The following is a 27,792-nucleotide window of genomic DNA, read 5'->3' as shown; positions in this document are numbered from 1 at the left end:
CCCTCCCTCTATTACTGTTTGCCCCACCCACCCTCCCTCCCTCTATTACTGTTTGCCCCACCCACCCGCCCTCCCCTATTGCTGTTTGCCCAGCCACCGACCCGCCAACCCACCCTCTAATGCTGTTTGCCCCCACCTGACAGCCCTCCCTCCCTTGCTGTTTGCCCAACCCACTCGGCCTCCCTATGTTGCATTTGAATGCCCTGTTGTTTTCCACACTCGCCTGCCCTTCCTTCAGTGTTGTTTGCCCGCCCGTCCTCCCTCTTCTGCTTTTGCCCCGCTCGCTTTCCCTCCGCTGCTGTGTGCCCCACCCGCTCTCCGCTGCTGTTTGCCCCACTTCCTTCACTCCCTCCCTCCTTTGCTGTTTGTCCCACCCACCCTTCCTCCGTTGCTGTTTGCCCCATACACCCTCCCTCTCTCCGTTGCTGTTTGCCTCAACCGCCCTCCCTCCCGCCAACCATTGCTGTTTGCCCCACCCGGCCTCCCTCACTCCGTTGCTGTTTGACCCAACGCCCTCCCTTGCTTTTTGCCCCATCCGTTGCTGTTTGCCTTGCCTGCCCTCCCTCCCTCCGTTACTTTTACCCCACCCACCCTCCCTCCCTCCGTTGCTTTTACCCCACCCACCCTCCCTCCGTTGCTTTTACCCCACCCACCCTCCATCCCTCTGTTGCTGTTTACCCCACCCACCCTCCATCCCTCTGTTGCTGTTTACCCCACCCACCCTCCCGCCCTCCATTGCTGTTTACCCCACCCACCCTCCCTCCCTCCATTGCTGTTTACCCCACCCACCCTCCCTCCCTCCATTGCTGTTTACCCCACTCGCCCAACCTCTGTTGCCGTTTACCCCACCCCCCTCCCTCCATTACCGTTTACCCCACCTACCCTCCCTCCCTCTGTTGCTCTTTATCCCACCCACCCTCCCTCCCTCTGTTGCTCTTTACCACACCCACCCTCCGTCCCTCTGTTGCTGTTTACCCCACCCACCCACTCTCCCTCCCTCTGTTGCTGTTTACCCAACCCACCCTCCCTCCGTTGCAGTTTACATTCCACCCGCCCTCCCTTGCAGTTTGGCCCACCCACCCGCCCTCACTCCCTCCGTCTCTCCCTCCATTACCGTTTACCCCACCCACCCTCCCTTCCTCTGTTGCTGTTTACCCCATCCACCCTCCCTCCCTCTGTTGCTGTTTACCCCACCCACCCTCCCTCCCTCTGTTGCTGTTAACTTGCTGTTTACCCCACACACCCTCCCTCCCTCTGTTGCTGTTTTCCCCACCCACCCTCCCTTCCTCTGTTGCTGTTTTCCCCACCCGCCGGCCCTTCCTCCGTTGCTGTTTGTCCCACCTGCCCGCCCTTCCTCTGTTGCTGTTTGTCCCACCCGCCCGCCCTTCCTCTGTTGCTGTTTGTCCCACCCGCCCGCCCTTCCTCTGTTGCTGTTTGTCCCACCCGCCCGCCCTTCCTCTGTTGCTGTTTGTCCCACCCGCCCGCCCTTCCTCTGTTGCTGTTTGTCCCACCCGCCCGCCCTTCCTCTGTTGCTGTTTGTCCCACCCGCCCGCCCTTCCTCTGTTGCTGTTTGCCCCACCCGCCCGCCCTTCCTCTGTTGCTGTTTGCCCCACCCGCCCGCCCTTCCTCTGTTGCTGTTTGCCCCACCCGCCCGCCCTTCCTCTGTTGCTGTTTGCCCCACCCGCCCGCCCTTCCTCTGTTGCTGTTTGCCCCACCCGCCCGCCCTTCCTCTGTTGCTGTTTGCCCCACCCGCCCGCCCTTCCTCTGTTGCTGTTTGCCCCACCCGCCCGCCCTTCCTCTGTTGCTGTTTGCCCCACCCGCCCGCCCTTCCTCTGTTGCTGTTTGCCCCACCCGCCCGCCCTTCCTCTGTTGCTGTTTGCCCCACCCGCCCGCCCTTCCTCTGTTGCTGTTTGCCCCACCCGCCCTTCCTCTGTTGCTGTTTGCCCCGCCCGCCCGCCCTTCCTCTGTTGCTGTTTGCCCCGCCCGCCCGCCCTTCCTCTGTTGCTGTTTGCCCCACCCGCCCGCCCTTCCTCTGTTGCTGTTTGCCCCACCCGCCCGCCCTTCCTCTGTTGCTGTTTGCCTCACCCGCCCGCCCTTCCTCTGTTGCTGTTTGCCCCACCAGCCCGCCCTTCCTCTGTTTCTGTTTGCCCCACCCGCCCACCCTTCCTCTGTTTCTGTTTGCCCCACCCGCCCACCCTTCCTCTGTTTCTGTTTGCCCCACCCGCCCACCCTTCCTCTGTTTCTGTTTGCCCCACCCGCCCACCCTTCCTCTGTTTCTGTTTGCCCCACCCGCCCACCCTTCCTCTGTTTCTGTTTGCCCCACCCGCCCACCCTTCCTCTGTTTCTGTTTGCCCCACCCGCCCACCCTTCCTCTGTTTCTGTTTGCCCCACCCGCCCACCCTTCCTCTGTTTCTGTTTGCCCCACCCGCCCACCCTTCCTCTGTTTCTGTTTGCCCCACCCGCCCACCCTTCCTCTGTTTCTGTTTGCCCCACCCGCCCACCCTTCCTCTGTTTCTGTTTGCCCCACCCGCCCACCCTTCCTCTGTTTCTGTTTGCCCCACCCGCCCACCCTTCCTCTGTTTCTGTTTGCCCCACCCGCCCACCCTTCCTCTGTTTCTGTTTGCCCCACCCGCCCACCCTTTCCCTGTTTCTGTTTGCCCCACCCGCCCACCCTTCCTCTGTTTCTGTTTGCCCCACCCGCCCACCCTTCCTCTGTTTCTGTTTGCCCCACCCGCCCACCCTTCCTCTGTTTCTGTTTGCCCCACCCGCCCACCCTTCCTCTGTTTCTGTTTGCCCCACCCGCCCACCCTTCCTCTGTTTCTGTTTGCCCCACCCGCCCACCCTTCCTCTGTTTCTGTTTGCCCCACCCGCCCACCCTTCCTCTGTTTCTGTTTGCCCCACCCGCCCACCCTTCCTCTGTTTCTGTTTGCCCCATCCGCCCACCCTTCCTCTGTTTCTGTTTGCCCCACCCGCCCACCCTTCCTCTGTTTCTGTTTGCCCCACCCGCCCACCCTTCCTCTGTTTCTGTTTGCCCCACCCGCCCACCCTTCCTCTGTTTCTGTTTGCCCCACCCGCCCACCCTTCCTCTGTTTCTGTTTGCCCCACCGCCCACCCTTCCTCTGTTTCTGTTTGCCCCACCCGCCCACGCTTCCTCTGTTTCTGTTTGCCCCACCCGCCCACCCTTCCTCTGTTTCTGTTTGCCCCACCCGCCCACCCTTCCTCTTTTTCTGTTTGCCCCACCCGCCCACCCTTCCTCTTTTTCTGTTTGCCCCACCCGCCCACCCTTCCTCTGTTTCTGTTTGCCCCACCCGCCCACCCTTCCTCTGTTTCTGTTTGCCCCACCCGCCCGCCCTTCCTCTGTTTCTGTTTGCCCCACCCGCCCGCCCTTCCTCTGTTGCTGTTTGCCCCACCCGCCCGCCCTTCCTCTGTTGCTGTTTGCCCCACCCGCCCGCCCTTCCTCTGTTGCTGTTTGCCCCACCCGCCCGCCCTTCCTCTGTTTCTGTTTGCCCCACCCGCCCGCCCTTCCTCTGTTTCTGTTTGCCCCACCCGCCCACCCTTCCTCTGTTTCTGTTTGCCCCACCCGCCCACCCTTCCTCTGTTTCTGTTTGCCCCACCCGCCCACCCTTCCTCTGTTTCTGTTTGCCCCACCCGCCCACCCTTTCCCTGTTTCTGTTTGCCCCACCCGCCCACCCTTCCTCTGTTTCTGTTTGCCCCACCCGCCCACCCTTCCTCTGTTTCTGTTTGCCCCACCCGCCCACCCTTCCTCTGTTTCTGTTTGCCCCACCCGCCCACCCTTCCTCTGTTTCTGTTTGCCCCACCCGCCCACCCTTCCTCTGTTTCTGTTTGCCCCACCCGCCCACCCTTCCTCTGTTTCTGTTTGCCCCACCCGCCCACCCGTCCTCTGTTTCTGTTTGCCCCACCCGCCCACCCTTCCTCTGTTTCTGTTTGCCCCACCCGCCCACCCTTCCTCTGTTTCTGTTTGCCCCACCCGCCCACCCTTCCTCTGTTTCTGTTTGCCCCACCCGCCCACCCTTCCTCTGTTTCTGTTTGCCCCACCCGCCCACCCTTCCTCTGTTTCTGTTTGCCCCACCCGCCCACCCTTCCTCTGTTTCTGTTTGCCCCACCCGCCCACCCTTCCTCTGTTTCTGTTTGCCCCACCCGCCCACCCTTCCTCTGTTGCTCCATCGCTTTCCCTCCACTGCTGTGTGCCCCACCCGCCCTCCGCTGCTGGTTGACCCGCCCACTCTCCCTCCGGTACTGTTTGATCTGAACCACTGTTGTTTGCCCCAACCGTTGCTGTGTTCCCTACCCAACCCCCTGCCCGCTCCCACCATTGCAGTGTGCCCCACCTGCCTGCCCTCCGTCTGTTGTTGCTTATTGGTTGCTTGCCACCACCCACTCGTAAGATTCTGTTTTTGCCTGGTCCTGTGCGACATGTTTAAAACCTTGATAAAGGCTATTCCTCGTGTAAGCGAGCCCGGTTGGCTTTGGCAATGCTTGTTTACTTTATATTTTTGTATTTTTTATCTTTATATTTAAATTTGTATCATCTGATAGACATCTATCTGCAGATTCCTTACTTTTGAATTTCACAGGCATTAAGCTAGATCTGGAAACCTTTGTGTGAGCTGTTCCCCTTGCGCGTGATGTGGGGTGGCTCCATTCGACTCCACGTGACGTTGTTGGCATCAGTTATGACTTTGCAGTAACCTAAATATGCACCACCCTGGCGTACAAACGTCAGTTCTTTTCTTTCCGAGGCAGTTAAGCCCCCATCCGGGAAGAGCTAACCCTCTGTCAATTTTTGACAGCTTTTTTCTACTTTTTATTGACTTCGAATACTTTTTCTTAGTGTGTCGAGTGATGTCTTTCAGGAAGTCAGGATTTAAACCATGTGGCACAGGTCACCGTGCCATGTCCTTTACCGATTCCCACCTCGTCTGCCTTTGGTGTCTCGAGCGCGACCATGACTCAAACTTGTGCTCGGACTGTTAGTCTGAGGCTCCAAAGGCCTTGCCAAAGCGGGACTTAAAACTCCTTGCGGCCCACCAGTCGACACCGGCCAGTGAGACTCCACTGCGGTTCCAGTCCTGATCGAAGAAGAGGAGGTTGCGGGTCCGCTCCCGGTGTCCCAAGTCCTCCTCCTCCCACACGAGGTCCTCTGGATACTTAGGGAAGAGGCATAAGAAGAAGTCCGAGTGGACTTAGTGATCACCTCGCCTAAGAAGAAGTCAGAGTGGACTTAGTGATCACCTCGCCTGTCGCCCGTCAACGAAAGGGGTAAGGAGCACTGATCCTCTAGGCACGCTTCTGGGTCAACTTCGCACCCCCCTCCTTTTCTGGGAGCCGAAGCGACTCGCACTCAAATTAAAGAGTTTTACTAGACCATGCGCCTTGTATTTGACAGGGCTGACCCTTCTGGTGAGCCTTCGGGCCTTGCGGGGTCGGAAGGGGCCCCATCGAACTCGACGACGCCGGCTCTGACCACGGCGCCCATTGGGGCCTCTGGGATCCGATGCCGGGACTGTGCTAGTCATGCCTACATAACCTGTCCCAGTTTCAAACCCGAATTCTGTGCCTTCGGGGCTGCCTGTGCCAACCAGTGGTTCCAGCCCTATCCTCATCCCCGATGGCACAGAGTCGGAGCGTTGTCGCTCGATGCCGATTCCGGTGCCAGTAGAGCCCAAGGGTTCTATATTGTCACCTGTTCATTTTCATGACGTTTCAGGCAAGAGAGAGGACTGGGAGGGGTCTATGGACCCTTTTGAAAACCAGGATGTATCTGCAGAGAAGATGGACTGGTATGAGGAATTTGGGTAAGCCAGTGGACAGGATACATCCCCAGATACTGGCATGCTCTCTCCCCCAACTGTGGCTGTGGAGTAGGGGGCTTCTTATGCCATGGTGGTAAGGAGGGCAGCTGAGATCCTTGAACTAGAGTTGCCCTCTATGCACGCTTATTCGCCCATACCGCTTTGGTCTATAGTTCTGAAGAAGATTAAGAACAACTGGGCCCATGTCATTCTTGTGTCTCAGGACTGGCCAAGAAGAGTCTGGTATCCAGAGCTTCTGAAAATGAGTGTTGATCCTCTGATCAGGCTGCCGTTTCCAGAGGATCTTATGTCGCAGTAGCAGGGGAGGGTACTTCGCCTGACCCTGTCAACTCTCCGCCTCCAAGCTTGGAGATTGAGCTGCGACAGTTGATAGCTTTTGACCTTCCTCCCGAAGTATGCAACGTTATTTTGGCGTCCTGGTGGTCCTCCACTAAGACATATACACCTACTGTTGGCAAACGTTTGTATCGTATTGTACAGAAAGGTCTATTGACCCTCTTTTTGCTTTTCTTTCCACTGTTCTTCTTTTCATTCTTATCCCTGCCCAGCAGGGCTCTGCTTTGGATACTCTTAAGGGTTATCTTTCCGCTCTGTTGGATTTTTTGCGGATGCCACACCAACCCTCACTGTTTAAATCCCCAATTGTAAATAGGTTCTTGAAAGGGCTGGGTCACTTGTTTCCATCCATGCCTTTTGTCGTGCCACAGTGGGACCTTAATTTGGTCCTCACTTTTCTTATGTGTGCTCCTTTCGATCCTTTGCACAAGTGCCCCCTCCTGCTGCTTACCATCAAGACAGCCTTTCTGGTGGCAATAACATCTAACCAGAGGGGGAGTGAGTTACAGGTGTTATCATGTAAGCCCCCCTACATGATGACAGTTGTAGATTAAGTGGTGCTTCATTTCTTCCAAAGGTAGTGACCCTATTCAATATGGGTCAATCTATCACATTGCCCACCTTTTTTGCTCCTCCGCAGTCCTCTAAGGAGGATGAGTGTCTCGACTGAATGGACCCAAAAAGGGTGTTGTCGTTCTACCTTCCCAGAACAAAAGAGTTCCGGGTGGATGACCAACTCTTTGTAGGGTACATGGAAGCTAAGAAAGGTTGGGCAGTGCTGAAAAGGACCATTTCTCACTGGGTGGTTCTCTGCATAAAGATCTGCTACGCTCTGGTTAAGAAGTAGCCCCCTGAGGAATTAAGGGTCCATACCACCAGGGGCAAGGCAGCGACCACAGCATTGGCTCTGGGTGTCCCCGCCCTGGACATCTGCCAGGCTGCACCATGGGAGTCTCTGCACACGTTTACCAAGCACTACTGCCTGGACAGTCCGGTCCGCAGGGACGGGCATTTTGCCCATTTGGTCCTGCAGGACTTTTTAGTGTGAGAACTTTGTCTGCATTTCACCACCAGGATGGTATGGCTTGGGTATCTGTTCAAAGGTAAGGAATCTGCAGCTAGATATCTCTATCAGATGAACAATTTACTAATCTTCGATAACGCATTATCGGGTAGAGACAATATCTAGCTGCAGACCCCTTACAGACCCATCCATTCCTCCCTACTCTGCGGACTTATTTGTTAGGGCTAGGGTTTCTCCCTTTTTCAGTTACGTCAGTCACTTCATGGCTCTGCACTTCTGATGTGGAAAAGTGAAAAGTACTGATGTCCGCACACCTGGGTGGCACCTATATAGGCGACCACGACATCATAACTGACGCCGATAACGTCACACGGAGCCTAATGGAGCCACCTGACGGTGCACGCAAGGGGTACTGCTCACACAAAAATTTCCAGATCCAGCCTGATGCCTGGGAAATTCAAAGGCAAGGAATCTGCAGCAAGATATTGTCTGTACCATATAATGCGTTACCGAAGGTAAGTAACTTGTTCTTTAATGAACAAACAATATTTACTAAATGCATGGCTCTCATGACAGAATTATATACAAGTGTGATATTTTCTGTGAACTCGTTATACAGATAAAACGTACTATATTCTAAACAGTACATTTGGAAATCAGATTTTTCACACAAAGGGTATATTTTGAACTTGAACCATTTAAGTTACCTTCAAAATGTACACCAACAGTCCAACTATAGCCGGTAAACTAGTTGATTACTTGTTTACTAGGTAACTGATCATTCTGCTACAAATACTTCCCCACTTGGAGCTGGACCATTAGGATCTGAATCACTAACACTAACTCTCTGCCCACTCTATATATTTGTCTTTAAGTAAAATTTAATTGTAATCCTTTAAATATTTGTTGCAGATTGTGACAGATCAGCAAACAGGTCAGAAAATCCAGATAGTGACAGCGGTGGACTCCTCTGGCTCCTCCAAGCAGCAACAGTTTATCTTGACTAGTCCAGATGGAACTGGAACAGGGAAGGTGATATTGACATCACCAGATACTGCCAATGCCAAGCAGCTTATTTTTGCCACCACAGATAACATTGTGCCAAGCCGAATACAGGTAAATAAGTACAGTTAATTTTACATTTTCATAAAATAGTTCACTATAATTGTATCTTTCTATCACAACAGGCCTGATTGACAAAGGTTTCTTTATCTTTATATGCATGTTTACCAACTAAAATGGCAAGGTTTATGCTAGTTATTCACAAAAGCATACCTTGCAGCTGTAAATCTATTTTTCCAGTATTGAATCCTTCATAGATTCACATGCTTGAAGGATTCTCCATTGTTGACACAAGTCTGGAAGGGTTCAAAAACATCAATGTTAGTATCCTATTCACATCAATCAAAAAGAACCAAACTCCAGCCTGCAGCCACCTCTAGCCCACTCCCCTCAGAGGCTACCATACTTCAGATTTTCAACTGCATATTGTGTGAAAGGAGTCTCCACTTGAGCTCTGCTCAGTTCACATCGATATTCAAAACTTTAGAAATGTTATCGTAACAAATTTGATTACATTATCAACATTGTGCCATCTTTCAAGACAATCTGACTACTCAGGATGTCGGAGCTTGCTAAACAAGCATTTACAATGCAATGGTCTCGGCATTGTTAAAGTTAGAGCTATTGGCATTGCTCATGACATTATTTTTATTTATGTTTTTGTTTTTAAAACATAAATAAATGGCATTGTCATTTACAATGCCAATAGCTTAATCGCTCGCAAATGCGAGACCTATTGCATTTGCACCCACACAGAGCCACACACACAAAGCCACCCACACACACATAGAGAGCCACCCACACACAGCTACCCACACAGACCCACCTACACACACACACAGAGCCACCCACACAGAGCCACCCACCCACCCACCCACACACACACACAGAGCCACACACACACACAGAGCCACACACACAGAGCCACACACAGGGAACAGAGGCCAGAAAAAACGCTCACAACGAGGGAACAGAGGCCAGAAAAGCTAGCACAACAACGAGGGGGCAGGAGAGCAAGCACAACAACGAGGGGGCCGGAGAGCAAGCACAACAACGAGGGGGCCGGAGAGCAAGCACAACCACGAGGGGGCCGGAGAGCAAGCAAAAGAACGAGGGGGCAGACGCACAACGAGGGGGCAGGAGAGCAAGCACAACAACGAGGGGGCAGGAGAGCAAGCACAACAATGAGCAACCGCAAGCTGCTCTTTAGAGTAGTAATTCATTTCATAGACAAGTAAATACAGGACTTATTCCTTAGTATTAGACACCAGTGGAAGGATGGCATGCCTTAGTGTTACTTTGAAAGTCCCCACATTAGAAGAGAACAGATTGTAAGTTATATTCCATTCGCATTCTTCTGATTGCATTTGTTTTCCTCTCGTCAGTGGGGTTGCAGTGAAAACCCTAAAACGCACTATTAAAGCCATATCGCAAAGCCAGTAGATAGTAACCTGACAAGAGTCTGTCTTTAGCAGAGCGTTGCCCAACTGAAAATGAATCTTTTAGAAACAAAAAGGCTTATTTGTTCTCAACGTTAAATAAGCTACAGGGTACCCTTCCAAAATAATATATGAACGCTCAATGACTGCCAATCTGTATGCGGGCCGTATTCAGTTCTCTTCACCATATGGGTCTAGAGGTCTGCACATGCTCATTGTCCTGCCGCCCATGGTTGTAACCTCCCTGTAGAATGGGCAGCCAGGACAGTAGAGTGTAGCAAGCCCCATATTCCCAATGGTATGTTTTCTGTTTATATGTACGGCAGTAAGTGAATCTGGAACCTTGGTGCATCTACCTTCAGTTGGTTACTCTCATTGATTGGGCGTGGCTCTATGTGCTCGGGCGTATGGTGAGCTTTTTCGAAACAATACTTTGCTATAAATCACACCTAGGAGCCAATTTACTAAATGGGTGCGTTTTTTTCTACAATAAACTCATTTGTCATTACATAGTTTATAACAATAAAATAGCACCTGAAAATGTGTGCCGGTTAACTAAAATTGTGAAAGTCCATGTAGGTATAAACTCGTCGAACACTTGCATTGTTTGTATTTCCAACCCCCTGTGTACTCAGCACATAGTTTGGGGACGCCCATTTATATTGACACACACTAGTACCAGTATAATTTTGAGTATTCCGACCCATTTGGCAGATTTTTCATTTGCGAGATCTCTCAAACGGTAGAAAGTCGTATAGATCTCGATACTACCCACTGGCACCAAGGACTGTAACACAGACCCTCAGCTGGAGACCTCCCCACTCTTAGGAGAATGCAAAGGAATAGACCTAAATGGCATAATTTATTTTATTCTTGCAGTTCTTATGGTGCGCACTCGGTTCAAGCGCTTTAGAGTGCTTTGCATGAGAACCAGACATATTTTTCTACAGCCACAGTAAGGTTAAATAATTTGCCCCAAATCAGAGAATATTGAGCCAAGGCCGGAAGAAGCCACTCACGTTTGAGAATCTTGCTGTGCATTAAACGCACACAACTCAGTTAACAAAGCGACACCTGAACTTCAGCTAGGACAAATAAAAATGCATTATTGTAGTGAACGCCTGCCATAATAATGTTATCACCGCAGTGGGCGTTCATAATGATCTCAGTTCAGCGCCCCTCGCGTTCTCACATCGTACCTTCAGGAATGGAGAGGGTGTCTGTCCGGATCTCCTCATGACGTACTGCCCCCGAGCCATCAGGTATCAAGAGCGTGCCGCTAACACAATTAGAGCACCTCTGGCTGCCAGGGTCCACGCCTGCTCGTCGCGGAGCTCGCAGAATGGCGAGAGGTGAATTAGCCTAACTCCGTTTTGTTCCTCGTGAATGCAATATTCGGCGGTTGCCATGGTGGCCACTCCATCAGTATACAAATGGAGATATTCCAATCAGCGGCGCTTAATGGCTCGCCGGCCCACGCTATCTGGCCTTAGACCGATACCTGTTGGGAATGGCGATGCACAGCGCCTCCAAGGTGCTTCACGGGGGAAGATGCGGGCGGAATGTCAGCCATATGGAAATAGCTCCCCTAATTGCTTCAATTGGCCTAGAACAGCAGATAAATTACACCCAAGGTGGCAGCAGATTAGAACCAAAGCGTCCTTGCAGGATGTACTGAACATGCATGCATATGGTGAACACCGTCGGCTTTTAGAAACTCACCCCTACATTTCTGCAAGTATTGGTTGGGACGTCGGGAGATCAAACAACTATGCCAGGAATTAGGGGTATGAGAGAGACTGGCAATAATGTGTGACTTTGTGCCGCAGCAACTGAAGCTGATTAAGAACGATGCGCTGGACATCCAGCTCCGCGTCTTCGAGGAGCACAAGGAGGAGGACATGATGGAGTTCGCGCATCGCTTGGAAGACATCCGGTCTGAAGTGGAATATCCTTTCATGGCGCCGAGAGAATCAGGGATTTCATGTCTCACGCTGCCTGCACGCGCCAGTCGGCCCTCTGATTGGTTAATAAGGAACACCAATCAGAGAGCTGACTTGAGCGTTCAGGCAGCGTGATGAGGGGCGCGCTCTCTCCCAATGACGTCAGGGAGAGAAAGAACAGCAAAAACACACCACTCTATCCCAAAAAGACGGGGCTTGAACGGAGTGACGCCCATCTCCTCCAATGGCCTCTGTTTAGGAAGCCAGCCAATGGAGAAGAGGGGCGGGTTCAAGCCCCCCTACTGTAAACATAAAATCTCGGCCCCGCGACACTGCTGCCCAGTGTACGCTAGGCCGAGACCTAAAAAGGACTTTTCAGATCACGTGTAACCTGTGGAAAGAAGAGGCTGCATTCAGTGAATCCACATAAGGACTTCATAAGCTGCCTCCACCCCTCTTGTAAGTAAAAGATTCTAAGATCTGTCTTCTAAAACCTTAAAGCTGTGGTACTAATTATACTGGAAGGCCTTCATTGGCAGCCTGCGGACCTTGCCATGTCGTTTCTACATTTCCAGTAAGTAAACAAAGAAGATGGCTGCAGGAGCATACGTAGTGACTACGTATTCAATACGTGTGCTTCTGCGGCCATCTTCTGTGTTTACTGCCGGCCTCTGTGCCTGCCCCTGTGATGTCACACACGGCACCAGCGGAAAGCCTCCAGAAAGACCCTTTGAAAGTCAGCTGTAAGCGGTTTCAGAGCGGACTTTTAAAGGGCCTTCTGGGGAGCTTCCTGTTTCCGCATTGCCGACGACGTCCTCTTCGCCCGCAGCCTCTTCTCTGCCCACAGCCTCTTCTCCGCCTGCAGTAGCGCCATCTCAATATTCAGCTCTCATCTTTCTTTAGATTGGCTTCAGCACTTTTTGAAGTAATTTATAATATTCTCCCCTACCAAAATCATGGCCGAGAAGTGGGGAAGTCAATTGCAATTGTTATGTAACTTCTGATCCGAATCTCGTTGTTGTTGCACATTTTGGCCTCTGAATGACTTTGGCAAGGCTATCGGTGTTGCTGTGAGTTGATAAAAAGGGGTTTAAACCCTCTTTGGCTAGTATGAGTGATAATACTTGAGCTTATACTGAGGCATAAACAATCTTTTATACTTTTCCATGCCAACTCCCTTGTAGTTACATCTGCTTTGGAAATACAGCATTGTCTAATGTTTTGAAACTGTAGTGATTTTTTTTACCATAGCCCCGCCCCCACTGACCCTATCCTGACTGGTGTAGCACTCAACCACAAACCACACTGTAAATTTGCCCCCGAGAGAAAGTTTGTGAGTACCCATGCCTTAACCCCTTCGCTGCGGGGGTTATTCCCCCGCTGTGCTGGAGGGCGCGCACAGCGCCCCGGTTCTGATGACGAGCTCAGCTCATCATCAGCCGCGGTGCTCGTGTGCTGATGACAAGCTGAGCTCGTCACAGTCACGCCCGTTCCTTAGAACACTCAGCACACTAGGGGAATTATCCCTGCGTGTGAGCGTTCTAATGGCCATGACAAGCTCGACCTGAGGCGCATGGAGTCAGGTCAATCTAATAAAAGGATTTGCACCAGCCTTATACACAGCAACAATATCAGGAGGAAATGTTTCTCGTGTCCGGAGCCTTGTCACTATTTTAAGACTCATGTTGGCAGATTATTATAAGAGGTTCTCAGAACCCTTGAAAATAAGCACACCTTGCCTGATCAATACCTCCACGATCTCCTCGCTTGCTCCTGCCAATTCTACAAATACGTTTTAATTTACCATCTTAACCATCTCCCAAGCAAACACCAAGACCAAAAGCCCCAATCCTTCAAGTGGACAACAATTTGTCTACAGAGAAGGAAAGAGAAGAAGGAGAAATACCGTACAATCAAGACGCGGCTACTGAAAGGAAAGATTGTTTAATTCCAGCTCAATCACCACCAGTTTCGCAACCTGCGAATTCACCGTCAGATGATATAGGGGGTTTTCATACCTTTTTGGAAGAGCAGCAAAAGGTTTTGAACTGCCAATGCCTGCAAAACAATTGGACTGTTTCCTGTACAACTTCAAAGAACCTTCTCGGAAATTTGAGCAATTCCTATTGTAGATCACATTTTGCGGAAGGTTTTAAAACTGTGATCAATCCCGCAACTGTTTTTGCAATCTTGCCTCAATTAGAAAAAAATATAAAGCACCTTACAGCTTACTGGTCTGTTGAGTTGGCACAGTCAATGAATCAGACCCTCTGCGAACGCAAAAACTTTTTATTACATCTGGCCATACATTCCTTATAAGCAGTAATAAAGATAAATGTGTTGATAAAGATTTTGTGGGTTTATTCAGATGCCTGGTCTTCTTGAATGATGTGATTAGGACAAAAGCTGATGTTTTCTAGCCCTTTTAGGCCATGTTTAACATTGGGCTGCTTTCTAATTATAGGGTGGGACTCCCACTTCGATGACGTGGAATGAATCATGCATGTGAATCTATGAAAGGTCTTAATACTGGAGAACTACAGTTACAGGTAAGTAGCTTATGTTCTAACCCTGCATAAAGGGATTTTTTTTTATGAGGATGGTTGTTTTCCCTGTGGATGGAATCAAATCAAAAAGTTGTGCCATTGCACCTAGGCTCTCGCGCTCTACAATGCGACTTGTGCTGTGCGTACAGTTCCATTGTGAAAGTACCAGCTTCAGGGATAATGCTTGAAGTTACCAGCACTTCGCTTGGAAAGCTGTGTCTGGTGCATCTTTCCACAGTTATTAGTAGGAATGTTCTCGAATTACAACCAGTGCAAAAGCACAGTCAACAGGAGAGGAAATGTTCAAACATACTTCTGCTCTTTATTTTGTAACTGGTCTAATAGAATACCAAGGGATTTATTGAGTGGAAATAAGTATGAAACCTACTTTGTTGGCCTCGATTATGTAAACTGCGCTGTGTTGCTGACGTGTTTTTCGTAGTTAAAGGCAAAGTAATCATTAGGACTCACAAGGGGCTAGTTTGTCTTTTTAATAAAGTACTCTATCCCATTCACAGCTCACTGCAATAATGTGCATGTGCCCCATGGCCAAATGGAAATATCATCCGTGATAGAGTATCTGAAGTCATAAGCAGTATGTGATGGTGGCACAAGTTATAGTTAGTTCACAAAACTATATCTGGCGTATTTCAATGTCTTTTTTTTTTATCTTCTCCTGTGCGTCATTCTCACACCTAATGATAAATCACTTTAAGCATTGTTTAATTTCAGTGAATATTTATATTATCTAAAAAAACAAATGCTCTTTTGGACCCCCTCAAATGTCCTAGAGGGGTCAGGGTGTCATTACCCTGCCCCCTTTTCTTCTTTGTAATTTTTTTTTCCTGTGACTTGGTATACATATCCAAAGTTTGCCCTGAGGCGAGGACGCTTCCGACAGCAGGGATGCTTTAAAGGCATTTATTTAACGAAATCAGGCGTTCACAGTTGGATGTCGATAAGATCCTAACGCGTTTCAGAGCTGGAAAGCTCTTTCGTCTGAGAAGCAACTGCTGTTAGCTGAACTGCTTGCAAGCACCATCACGCATGTGTTATTTGTACCTGTTTAGGCTTACAAGTGATGTGATGCGAAAGGCATGCTGGTGACTGTAGTCTGTAAAACATCAAGCATAGTATTACCCCAGTGGGTCTCAGTCCGACAAGCAGTAATCTTAATTCAAATACTTCTCCATAGTGGGCCTCCAACCAGGAAAGTTGGTAAGGATAATCCCATGCTGTGCCATCCATGCGACTTGACATTTTTCGAGTGTCTGGCCCAAAATAGTAGTGGCATGTCCTCTACTGCCAGGCTGCCGCACTATATCCCATCTAAAGTTTGCCCTGAGGCGAGGACACTTCCAATAGCAGGATGCTTCAAAGGCATTTATTTAACGAAACCGGCGTTTACAGTTGGATGTCGATAAGATCCTAATGCGTTTCAGAGCTGGAAAGCTCCTTCGTCAGAGGAACAACTGCTGTTAGTTGAACTGCTTGCAAGCACCATCACACATGCGGTATTTGTGCCTGCCACGGAGTGGAGGGATGAACTGCACCTCCTATTTTACAAAGGGAGCATGCATTTTGGCCGGGAATACATGCTCCCATTGTCATAAGTCTGTCAGGACTGCTGACCGGGTGTCGGTCGGTCCCATGACCGAGGCGGTGTCGGGTGGAGGAAACTCCGCCTGACATCGTAATAGAGCCCTTAATGTTTAATGGCTTTAAAACTTAGGACAGTTTATTACAATACATGCTGTATTGTGTTTTACGTGAAACGATTGGACAGCAATCCAGTTAGCCTATTAATTTTCTAACAGTTGCTAGGCCACAAGGATATGATTCAATGACTATCTCACTAAATCTTTCTGCCATTAGGTGACGGTTTAAGAGTGCTAGGCAGACCATAGCTTGTCCAAGAAGCAGAAAGTAGCACCTGAACTTACCATGGTACTTGTATCTGAAGCATAGCAAATGCCACCTGGCTGTCAGAAGTGCTTGCACCGTGGCGAGGTCTGCTGTTCTGCTGAGCATACACAGGTTCTTTACAGGCTGCGGGCAGTCTGAATCCTCAAAGTGCAGCAGCCGGGAAAATAGTGGCGACGGGTTTGTAAGATGAGGTAGAGGCTCACTGTCAAGCTGGGGGCCAATCTGACACATATAGTCAATTGTTGGGTTGATTGGAAAAGGGAAGAGAATACGGACAACGGAAGGGGGGCGGGAAGAAAGACAACATGGCCAACGGGGGACTGGAACAAAGAGAATGCATCAAGGGTAGGGGGGCGGAAGGAAAGTGAACACCGACAACGGTAGGGGGCGGGAACAAAGGGACCACGACAATTGTAGAAGCTAAAGAAAAAGTAGTGCACTTACCAAGAGGTATGGCCCATATCGGAAGGATCCAGGTAGCATGAGCAGTCACCAGGGCGGGACAAAACAGCCCCAAGGCGAAACAACAGTACTCTATTCCCCACCTAAAACTATAGAATTTATGAAGGCGGACCAACCAGCCAATAAAAAGAGGTGGGCGTCTTCAAACTTCCCAGAGAGAGTACAACAGTCTCGCAGAGCAGTGCATGCACGCTGCCTCTAGGCTCGACCTAAAAATGAGTGCACTTTATTGCCAGGGCTGTTGGACAAATACTTAACTCTGTCAATATTTTCCTAAGGTTCCAACAGACTTCCCACCTTATCAAACCCGTGGTTCTAAAGACTTACTTTCAAAAATCCATCCAATCAGACGGGAAGAGCGCTTTATACTCTGGATGTAAAAACATGTCTTAAATTCCATTTTGAAAGAAATACAACCTTCCGAAATTCTGATCAACTTCTGGTGGCGTTTGCAGCACTAAAAAAGGGGCAGGCAGTATTTTCGGATGGATTCACACATTAGCAACAGACTATGAACCGGGTGGATGGGAGGTCTTCCATTATTTACAAATCCGTCATGCCCTTACTGCTGCCCTTTCACAGTTGGGGAGGTACCGGAATCATCACCCTTGGAAGATAGATTACTCTCGGAACCACTGCCGAAAAAAGCAATACTACTGACTTATCGTAAGTTATGCAATAACCTGCCAGACCCACATCTGAACCTTCACGAGCAATGGCAGGCGGACGTAGGCCTACTAGAGGATGAAGAGTGGCAAGCTGCACTTATGTCTCCTAGAGAAGCAGCCATTCCGCTTAAGTTCCAACTTATCCAACGGAAGGTACTGAATAGATCGTATTTCACCGGGGCCACAATTACGCTAATCGGGTGCAGAGACGATGCATCTACAGTGCACAGCGGAGGCTACCATATATCACACTCTCTGGGAATGCTCATGCATTATGGTTCTCTGGGAAGAAGCCTCACACCATATGCATAGGGCTATTGAGAAAGACATCCAACTGACACCAAAATTGAGGCTTTTAAATATTTGGGAAGCAACAGACCTCACTGAAGTGGAACAACAATGGGTCACCTTGGGCTATACCCTGTAAAGCATGCGACCGGGTGGCCGAGGTGGCGTCTGCAGAGGGATGGGCTAATGAGCTACACAAGTGCATGATCGCCGAAAAAGAGGTGTTTAAATCCAGAGGATGCCCCTGAAGTGGTACAAAAAATGGGGCCATCGGAACACTTATCGGGGGGAGATCACCACCTCTCCTACTTCGGAAATGGAGATGCGAGAACAACAAAGGGACAGGCGCTTATGAAGAAATGTATGTTGATGTACTAACTTAGGTAAACTATAACTGCAGTGTGTGTAAGATGTCTTTAGTGCTATTTATACTGTAATACTAGTGAGGGCGCAATTTGATAAAATAATAAAAATATCTATAAAAGCACTGAAAAAGCTGAAAGGCCATATACTACAAAGGAACAACCTAATTTCAAAAGGAGCATGGCAACCTCTACAGCCCTTTTCTCTGGTGTTTCATTACCTGATATCTGTAAGGCTGAAATATGGACAAAGGTTCATACATTTACTAGACACTGCTGTTAAGTCATGATGCAGCTGTGGCTCAAGCAGTACTTCTGCATTTACTCCAAGAAGGTGAGACAGTTTGCATTTTAAAGCATGCATTGAATGTTTTTTATAAAGTATGTTTTCAAACGTTTTTCTACCTCCAGATATCAGTTTTATACTGCTTACTATTCGGATTCAAGCATGTGAATCAATGAAAGATTTAATACTGGAGAAAAAACAAGACACTTACCTGTACACTGTGGTTCCCAATGTATTGATGCATTTCGTAGATTCACATGCAACCCTCCCACCTCCCCTTTTAGGCGGCTCACCTCATTGCATCTCTCTTGTTCATATATGTTTACATTACACTTGTGCTTGGGAAATCTGTGCTGTGTGCTGGCCCTGGTGGGAAGGGATGATGTGAGAGCTCTTTTCTGATTGGCTAAAGTTTGATTCTTTCTAAAATTATGTGAATTGGCTTGCAATGCTACCTGTTTAAAATCTCTTGTATGAGACTTTGGTTAGCACTACTGATTATATTTACTGTGGGACTCCCACCTCAACGATGGGGACGATTCAAGCATGTGAATCTATGGAAAATATCAATAATAGAGAACCACAGTGTACAGGTAAGTAACTTGTTTTTTCCTTACTTTTCGGTAATGGAAAGTTCTGGAATCTGTAGGAAGCCACACATTTCCTACCACCTAGCATTCACCCAAGTCTATAGATAAAAATGGTACCTCACTTGTGTAGGTAGGCATAGTGTCTGTCAAAGGAAGAGCCTCAAGATGACGCATGGACACATCACATTTTTTCACTGAAAGTTAACTCTTTTTTGCCCTAGCTCAGCCGGTACCCTGCTCATTTTTGGAAACTAGACACCTGGGTGGGGTGATGTGCTTGGCTCTCACCATTTCTTTTACCCAGAAGCCCTTCCAAACCTTAAACTTTAATTAAAAACATATTTTCCTCATGTCTGTTATTGAATATTCTGGAATCTGTGGGAGCAATGTCCTACCTCCTAGCATTTTCCAAAGTCTCACGATAAAAATGGTACCTCACTTGGGTCATTAGGCCTAGTTCCCACTACAGGAAAGGCACCACAACGCAACATTGGCACATCACATTTTTGCACTGAAAACTGTGCCTTTTCTTTTTGTTGTGCGGGTAGCTGTGTATTATGGACCCTTTCTTAGCCACCACCTAGGGAAACCTAGCAAACCTGCAGATTTCTTTTAACTCATGAACCTAGGGAATCCAGGGTGGGTTGACTTGCATGATTCTGAACAGGGTTTCCTTCCCAGAACCCCTTGTAAACCTCAAACTTTGACTACAAAAAGCTCATTTCCCTCACATTTCTGTCTTGGAAAGTTCTGGACTATGTGGGGAACCACAAATTTCCTAGCACCTAATTCTCCCCAAGTCTGCAGATAGAAATTGTACTTCACTGGTGTAGGTATGGCTAGTGGCAGCGACGGGAAAGGCCCAAAACCCAACATGGACATATCGCACAGTTCCACTAAAAACTGACCCTTTTTTTGCACAGTGTGCAGTTGTGGAGCTGAGCCGGCACCTAGGAAAACCTAGCAAACCTGCACATTTTTTAAACTAAATACCCGGGGATTCCAGGGTGGGGTGACTTGCATGGCTGTCACCAGGTTGTCTTTTTTTAAAATGTATTTTATTTAGTATCAAAGAATAATACAATCATATATTATGGCTGGGAACAGCACATAATAGCAATACATATGCATATAAAGTGGGACACAGGTGATGTGATGGTTATGCTACACAATCAAGGTACAGCAGTGAAATGGAGAGTACATACAAGCGGCAAAAGTACTGGTAATCAACACGTCCAGAATCCCCAGTATGGTAACTTGTTCATGCCTACCCTTCGTACAAAAACATCTTTCTCTCTGTTTCCACAGTCATCTTTCACACTAGATATTACTGATATGAGCCCCAAAAACACTTAGGTCGACTCTGTGGAGGGTTGAGGGGAGGCTTAGCAAGCAATAACCCTATCGCAACAACTTTCCTAACACTCGTATCGACCTCAGCATCATGGCCCAATAGCACAAGCATCGGGTCCGGCTCAAGAGTAAATCCCGTAATCAATGCACAAAATATTTTTTTCCAATATGCTAGGATCTGTGGGCATTACCAAGCCATGTGCATGGCAGCATTGGCATTCCACTGTATTGCGGAGTCCATAGTGACAGAATCTCTCTGGCGTATAGTATACTGTATGTATGTATTTAAAATGAATGAGTCAATGTCTACCATTCAAGGAAATGCGCTTAGTCGCCAGCATTTATAATCAATAACCCTATCAAGCTCTCACTGCCTTTCCTCACCAAGTGTGGTCTCCTGGACTCTTGTGCAAATCCATATATACTAGACACTAACCTAGCGGGGGTACGAGTTCTTATTAAATAAGAAAGCGTTGGCATTTCCGGGGGTTCCTGCACGTCTTCTCCTAGCACCTCACGTAGTGCATGTAGGGCTCTGTGATTTTGAAAGTGGATTAGAGGCGTAGGCTCTGAACTACCATCTACTATAGACTCCCAGTTACGTACAACCCCACCCAATGAAAAAATTTGCCAATCTTACTTATTCTCAATGTGCGTAGTGTCTGGGCTATCTCTCTCTCTCTACCCATCAGGAATCATGCACACCATTCTGGAAGCGCCTGTGGGGAGTACAACAAGGATCCTGATGATTGACTCTCCAGCAAGCTACGCCAAGCATGAGTCTTGGAGTTTAAGGAATCAAAAATGCTGTGTGCTACACTGGGTCACGAAAAAGTGTCTGAGGAAGGGCCATGTAGCCAATAATGCACATGTGTACTCTGTGCAGCTCTATAATGCAGTTCAAAATCCGGCGCATTAAGTCCACCCATATTGTATGGCACAGTGAGAATGTCCCACCAAACCCTCCGCTACCCACCGTCCCAAACTTGCTTGGTCAGCAAAGGGTAGCGAATAGAGTCTGTGGGAGAAGCATTGGGATATTCTGAAACAGATACAGAAACCTGGGTAGTACAATCCTTTTACTAGGGAGATGCGTCCTATTAAGGATAGGGGCAATTTAATCCAGCGGGCTATACCATCCTCTAGTTTATGAATCGCTTTCCCATAGTTCTCTAGCATTACTTTAGCTGGATCTGTGGGGATTTGTATGCCTAGATATCATACTGGAACTGTTGCCCATTACAGGGGGAGCTCCAATTCCACTGGGGTCATAGATGGGGTCAATTGAAAAATAATAGAGTTTATCCAGTTCACTCTGAGACCTGACAATCTTCCAGTAGAGGCATAAGGTGTCTCTCTGGGTCGTGTACATTCAACAGCGTGTCCTCTGCATATGCAGAAAAAATTGAACAATGGCCTGGGAAGTGTAACCCCTTATGTCCATGGTATTCCCTCAATCGCACACCAGTAGTTCGGCTGCCAGCGCATATAAGGGAGCACAATGGGCAGCCTTGTCGAATCCCCCTAGTAATCGCGGTTGGGGAATGACAATGTCACCCGCTTGGTCCCTGGCCAAAGGGCTGTATAAAGCGCCAAGACCAGGCGTAGAACAACCTCACCCACTCCGACACTGCGAAATACAGCCCTCATGAATGTCCACTCTACAGAGTCAAATGCCTTCTTGGCATTCAAAAATACTGCCCCAACTCTAACATCTGGGTCCACCTGCTGGATGGCACCGACGACTGTTCTGGGATTATAAATTATACTGCGGCCGGGGACAAATCCCACCTGTTCTGGGGCAACCACCAGCGGCACTATGTAGGCCATTCGATTTGCAAAAACCTTGACAAACAGCTTGGTGTCGACATTCAGCAATGATAGGGGTCTGTAGGAGGAACAGTCAACAGGCTTTAAGGGAGTCATAATCAGTGCTTCCCTCAATGAGGGGGGCATTGTTCCCACCCCGACCATCTCCTCAAAAGTATTACCAAACCGGGTATAAGTAATTCCTGATAGGCCTTGTAAAAAGTCACCGTAAGACCATCGATGCCAGGAGACCCGCCGACTTGCATGGTCTTAAGAGCTGCGTGAATCTCAACAGGGTCAAAAGGGCCATAAGGTCCTCCCTATATTTGTTAGTTAACCATGTCATCTGTATTTTCTCCAGGTAATCCGATATGGTCTCATCAGTATGGGAAATGCGTGAGCTATATTTTTCAAGGTGTTTAACCTCGCAATTGCCTTTTCATTTTGCTCCTCAGGTTTTATTTTAATATCTTCCAACAATCGAGTATCGCCTGAGTGCTGATGGTCCCTCTCTATCTGCGCAATTTCCCATTCAAGTCTTAAGAGTCTTTCTCTCAAGGTCCGGATTACTCCTTCATGTTTAGAGATGGTTACACCTCTGATGAATACTTTAATAGCTTTTCATACAGTGGCAAAACAATCTACTGAACCAATATTATCAGTGAAAAACTCTTCTATGACTTGTGTCAGTTCTGCCTTAAAGACCGGATCCAGTAAGAAGTATGGGGGGACTCTCCAGAGGAATGGTGTGAAACTTCAGGTATGTAGCTCAATGTCTAGTATTACCGTAGAGTGATCTAAGTAAGTTCTCGGAAGTGAATTGCATGTAAGGACACGGGATAGTAAGCTTTTAGACATCAACCAAAAGTTTATCCAAGTGTGGATATCGTGGGCAGTAGAATAGTGTGTAAATCCTGCGCCTCTCGGGAAGCGATGTCTCCAGACATCAAGTAGACCCATCTGGTCAGCTAAACTTACAGCAGCGAAGGGGCGGCGGGAAGGACCTCTATAACAATCTCGATCAGGGTCTTAAACACAGTTGAAATCCCCTCCCCAAAATTTGTGGTATCCATTCCGACTTGAGCAGAAGAGCGCCAATCGCATTGTAGAACTGCGGGTCGTCATAATTGGGACCATAAACACTACCAAGTGTTACTGCCAGGTCTTCTTCATGGCATTGGGCGATCACAAATCTGCCGCCCGGATCTGCGTACTCCTCTTGTAAACTGTTACCTGATTGATTGTTAACCCATATGAGAACTCCTCGGGAATGTGAGGTGAACACGGCTGAGTAACAATGTCCCTGTAACCTGTGGTGCGTGAGGAGACCCCTTTAGGGCCTAAGTGTGTTTCCTGCAATAGTCTTGGTGCCTCTTAAGGTATACCACCACTTTACGGACTTTTCTGTAATCATTTAAGCCTCTCATATTCCATGTTAAGAACAGGACCCTATGTCGGACATATTGATCTTGCACAGGTTGTTCCACATCACCCATAACACTTCAAATATTCTCACTTGTACATACTGTACTACCAGCCAGCAGCAATATTCATTTTCCAATGAGTGTGTAGATACTAACAATCCAACAAAAACCCCTCCCATGCAATGCAAACCCAAACTGAGCATAACCGCAACAACCCCCCACCCATACCATCAATACCTGAAAAGAAAAAAACTGAAAAAACACCAATAACACACTGTGGTTCACACATGGGGTGGATGTTACCAGCAGAGCATCTCCACTAATGGCCCAGCTGCTCCAGCATTAGGCAGCACATAATGTATACACCCATCGCCACCCTGAGGATGCACGCCTGACACTTCAACCATCTCACTTTGACAATAGTGACTGAGTAAAAGTGTGCACCAATTAGTGCCAGACAAAGAATATCAGTGGAAGACAAGCCTCTCCTTCCCAGCCCATACCCAATGTTTAGGAACTGGAGGCTAATGCAACCTTGTAAAGGAGCCGTCTTACCAAATACACTGGGCACGTTACCTGTGTGCCAGTTCCTTAGTCAGGCCCCACCCCAGTCAATTGACGCAGTCCATCCTGCAAGGAAAGAATTTCATCAGCAGATTGACTTCGTCGAAGCATGACATTATTACCACATCAAGATCCCCACCCTTTCTCAGGACCAAAACTCTCCACGGTTTGGAGATCAGCAACGTACATGTCACTGTTCCTTTGCGTCCAGAGCGTCATCGTCCATATTGGAGGAGGATCTAGGGGAGCCCCTCCAGGAGCTACCACCTTCTTTTTTACTAAGGAACTGCAGAGTTGTTTCAGATCTCTGAAGACATGCAGCTTTCCCTCCACGCTGATTTGCAGTTTTGCTGGATACATCATATTTTATTCCCTGTTGAAATCACAGAGCTTTCTTTTTTTTAAGTTTGATTTTATTGAAGTATATGGGATACAAAAAGAAAAAAGTATTCAGGGAATCTGAAAATCAGGAAAAACAGGAAACTGAAGAGAACAATCAAAGGTGGATCAATCAAAATATCATCGAGGGGGGTAGGGGAGGAAGGGGGATGGAAATCATGTAGCATTGTAAGTATTACGGAACAATATAACCAATAGCATTCAAAATATCAAGGTAAGCAGTAAAAACATAATAGTATAAACATTGTATGAACATTCAAGGAAAAAGTTTCAAGGTGGTTTACGGACCTCAAGAGAGTGGGTATCAAAGGTGATAGAGGAAGGGGCACTGGAAGAGAGGTATTCAGATAATGGTAGCCAGAGGAGATCTTGCTTTATGGCCAAAGAGGCAGGGGAGACAAAATTAGTGTCTAATCTATGATGGAAACATATTGCATTCCACCATGATTTGAAGGAAACAGAGGAAGCCTGTTTCCAGTTGGAAGTGATGTGATGAAAAGCAACAGCCAGAAAGAGATCCATGAGAAAATAATGTGTGCGGCCTTGGGGAAGTGACGGAGAGAGGGAACCGAAAAATGCAAGAGTAGGGGAAAAGAGAGTGTTGAAATGAAAGATAAATTGTCAGCGTGCCTCTTGCACTTGATGAGTAAAATCCAGGTAAAAGGGGCCCTATCCATGACCTTGTATCTCAATGACTTTAATTCTCTAGCCTTGCGGAGCGCTGCGTCGCAATCTCTATAATTCAGGAGCCTCGCAATTATAGGACCAGGGCTAGCTCTAGGTATCGGTCTAGGGGCAAAAGAGCGGTGAGTACGCTCCGCTACAAAAATGTCTTAAAAAATGTTTCTACCCAATAACAAAATGAGGAATTGTACTACATAGTGTTCCATGTTGGTAATATTGATGGACTCAGCCACTCCTACAATTCGTAAATTGTTCCCCCGTCAGCATGCCTCTGAATCTTTGGCTTTGGCTGTGTGGAGCAATTTATCCATTTTAGTGTGTGCTAGCGATCTCGCATTCAATGCATCTTCGGCATCTTAAACCCTCTTTTCCACTGTATCCAGTTGATCCATATGTTTATCTAGCTTCTCTGTTATTAAAAATCTGTACTTGTGGTCATTCTGTCCAACCCGAAGGAGAGGGCATCGATTTTACCATCTGTCTTCGTCAAGCTGCGCTGCATTGCTGCAAGATTTTGTATTAGGTCTGAGTCCTCGGCAGGGTCAGTGGGCTCTGGACCAGACTCAGAGGCGTACCTGTCCAACTCTTGCTGTCTAGGGATTCTGCACATTCAGACTGGAGCTTGGACTGCGATCTTTCAGTTTGCCCATTTTGGAGGTCAGCCAGCCCTGTGGAGGGTATGCTGCCAATTGTTAGGATGAACGTGCAGATTGTCCTTCTCTCTAGCCCTACCATATGGGAAGATGTCTCAGAGAGAGCAATCCAATGCAGCTGTGTCTCTTATGTCTGTTGTCCTGAATCTGGGCTACACAAATAAGGGCACCAGGCCACCCCTGATGTTGAGAAAGGGGTGGCTCGGCGAGGCCTGTCATCACTGGCGAGTATATACTGCTCGCAGAAAAGTAGCCCGCAAATATTGCTGTACATGCTGTGTATGTTCTTTTTTAAAATGTTCCCCTATAGAGTTACTTCCAGGAGCCACCTGCTATGTCCAGAGCAAAGCAGGCTACCCCCCAGCTTGGGGACAGCCCGAGGAGGCAGGCCACACTATGGCGTTCTGTGGAAAGGAACAGCTGCAGCTACCTAGGCCCCCCACCGGCCCCACCACTCCAGTCACTTTACCGAAGCAAAAGGATCACAATGCTACAAGCTCGATCCCCCTCAGGGCACAGCCTGCTTCATCTCGGCGCCGGACACAGCAGGCCTTCAGTTCAGGTTCATTGCGGCCCTTCGAGACTGCTGCACTCCTCACCGCCATGGTCGTTCTCCGCACATGCAGTCAGGTCCACCGCAGATCTTCCGTTGTCCCCTGAGTGTAGTCACAGTGTCCAGAGCCAGCACCTGATGACAGACACAGCCGGCTGCACACCCGTGAGAGAAGCAGCCGAGCTACACACTACGGATCCAGGCCTGCCGGGCACGACTCACGACTCACGAAGTGGCATTGCACAGCAGCTCGAAGTCCCGCCAGTGGTCAAAAGCTTTCACGATTTGTCTCGCGGCCAGTTGATGGGTAACTGTTACAGTATTTAATATGTATATGTGAGATAGGTGTACCGATTAGGCGGATTATGTGCCGGGTTTACAGAGCTCCACAATGTTGCGGCCATCTTGGAGTTAGGCAAGCTACGCCCCATCACCGGATTGTCTTACCCAGAAGCCCCTGCACATCTCAAACTTTGACTAAGAAAACACATTTTCCTCACATTTCTCTGATGGAGTGTTCTGGAATATGTGGGGAGGCAAATATTTCTAACCACTTGGCATTCCTTCAAGTCTCCCGAAGGATGGCATCTCACTTGTGTGGGTAGGCCTAGTGCTTGTGACCGGAAAGGGCCCAAAACACAATGTAAAAGCACTTTCTCAAAAATGACCTGATTGACAATGGGGGTAGCTGCGGCTTTTGGTCTAGGGCTTGCCGGTCACCAAGGGAATCCAACATACCCAAACATTTCTGAAAACTAGACACCCAGACGTGTCCAGGGGGGTGTGCCTCACATGGTTCCCGCAAAGCTTTCCTACCCACAGTTCCCTGCAAACCTCAAACTTTGCCTAAAATTGCACATTGTCCTTGATTTTCTCTCACGTAAAGGTCCGTAATCAGAAGGAATGCACAAAATTCCTGCCACCCAGTATTCCCCCACCTGTCCAGATAAAAACGCTGCCCAACTTGTATGGCTGGACCTGGTGCCCGTGACAGGAACAGATCACACCAAGGTCAATGAGGGTCAGTTTGCATGAAGGGTGAAATCTAAATTAACTTTTAACTTTGGTTAGAGCATTAAATGGGATAGGTATAGAGCTGTGGCACGAAAGAGGATTTTGAGCACTTGAAAATCTTGTCCAGAAGCTAGAACATCAGGATGGACTACTGTTTTGAACAAACTGGATCGAGATAAGTTCGGAATCTGAGCCATTTGACTCCGTGGACATAGAGTTCTGAAATTAACTTTTAACTTTCGTTTGGGCACGTCTTGGGATAATTTTCTATTTATAAGCTGGTGCAAGAATATTGGGCATGGCACATAACGATCATTGAATTTGTGTATTTAGAGACTCTTAATTCCCATAACAGTGCAGTGGGATTTAATTTTGGAAGTTTATAAACAGGTCACTGTAATCATCACTTTTCCTGATGCCTAAAGGATAAAACATAATAATAATAATTTGTTTTAAAGGAAAATGGTAAAAAAAAATGTGGTGTCTTTTTTGGATGTCTGTTGCTTGGGAACTGAGTGCAGTGAAAGGCCAAGTCCTTCACTTGATTGACAAAGATTAAAACCAGCATATCTG

At 48.2% G+C, this 27,792-nt stretch overlaps 1 protein-coding gene across 4 annotated transcripts in view; it reads left to right on the top strand.

The window, feature by feature from the left end:
* NR2C2 (nuclear receptor subfamily 2 group C member 2) overlaps positions 1-27,792 on the top strand; it is a 268,072-nt gene that overhangs the window by 39,509 nt on the left and 200,771 nt on the right. For all 4 annotated transcript variants that reach the window (XR_013601140.1, XR_013601141.1, XM_078661704.1 and 1 more), the window contains exon 3: positions 8,107-8,310. Coding sequence is in view for 2 of the 4 variants with exons in the window: in XM_078661704.1 (XP_078517830.1) it covers positions 8,107-8,310 (204 nt within the window). In the remaining 2 variants the exon portion in view is untranslated. The remainder of the gene's footprint in view (positions 1-8,106; positions 8,311-27,792) is intronic.

This window comes from Lissotriton helveticus, chromosome 9 (genome assembly GCF_964261635.1).
Source record: "Lissotriton helveticus chromosome 9, aLisHel1.1, whole genome shotgun sequence".
NCBI classification, from domain to species: Eukaryota; Metazoa; Chordata; class Amphibia; order Caudata; family Salamandridae; genus Lissotriton; species Lissotriton helveticus.
Note: the sequence above shows the minus strand (reverse complement) of the source record. Positions and strands in the feature narration are given on the sequence as shown.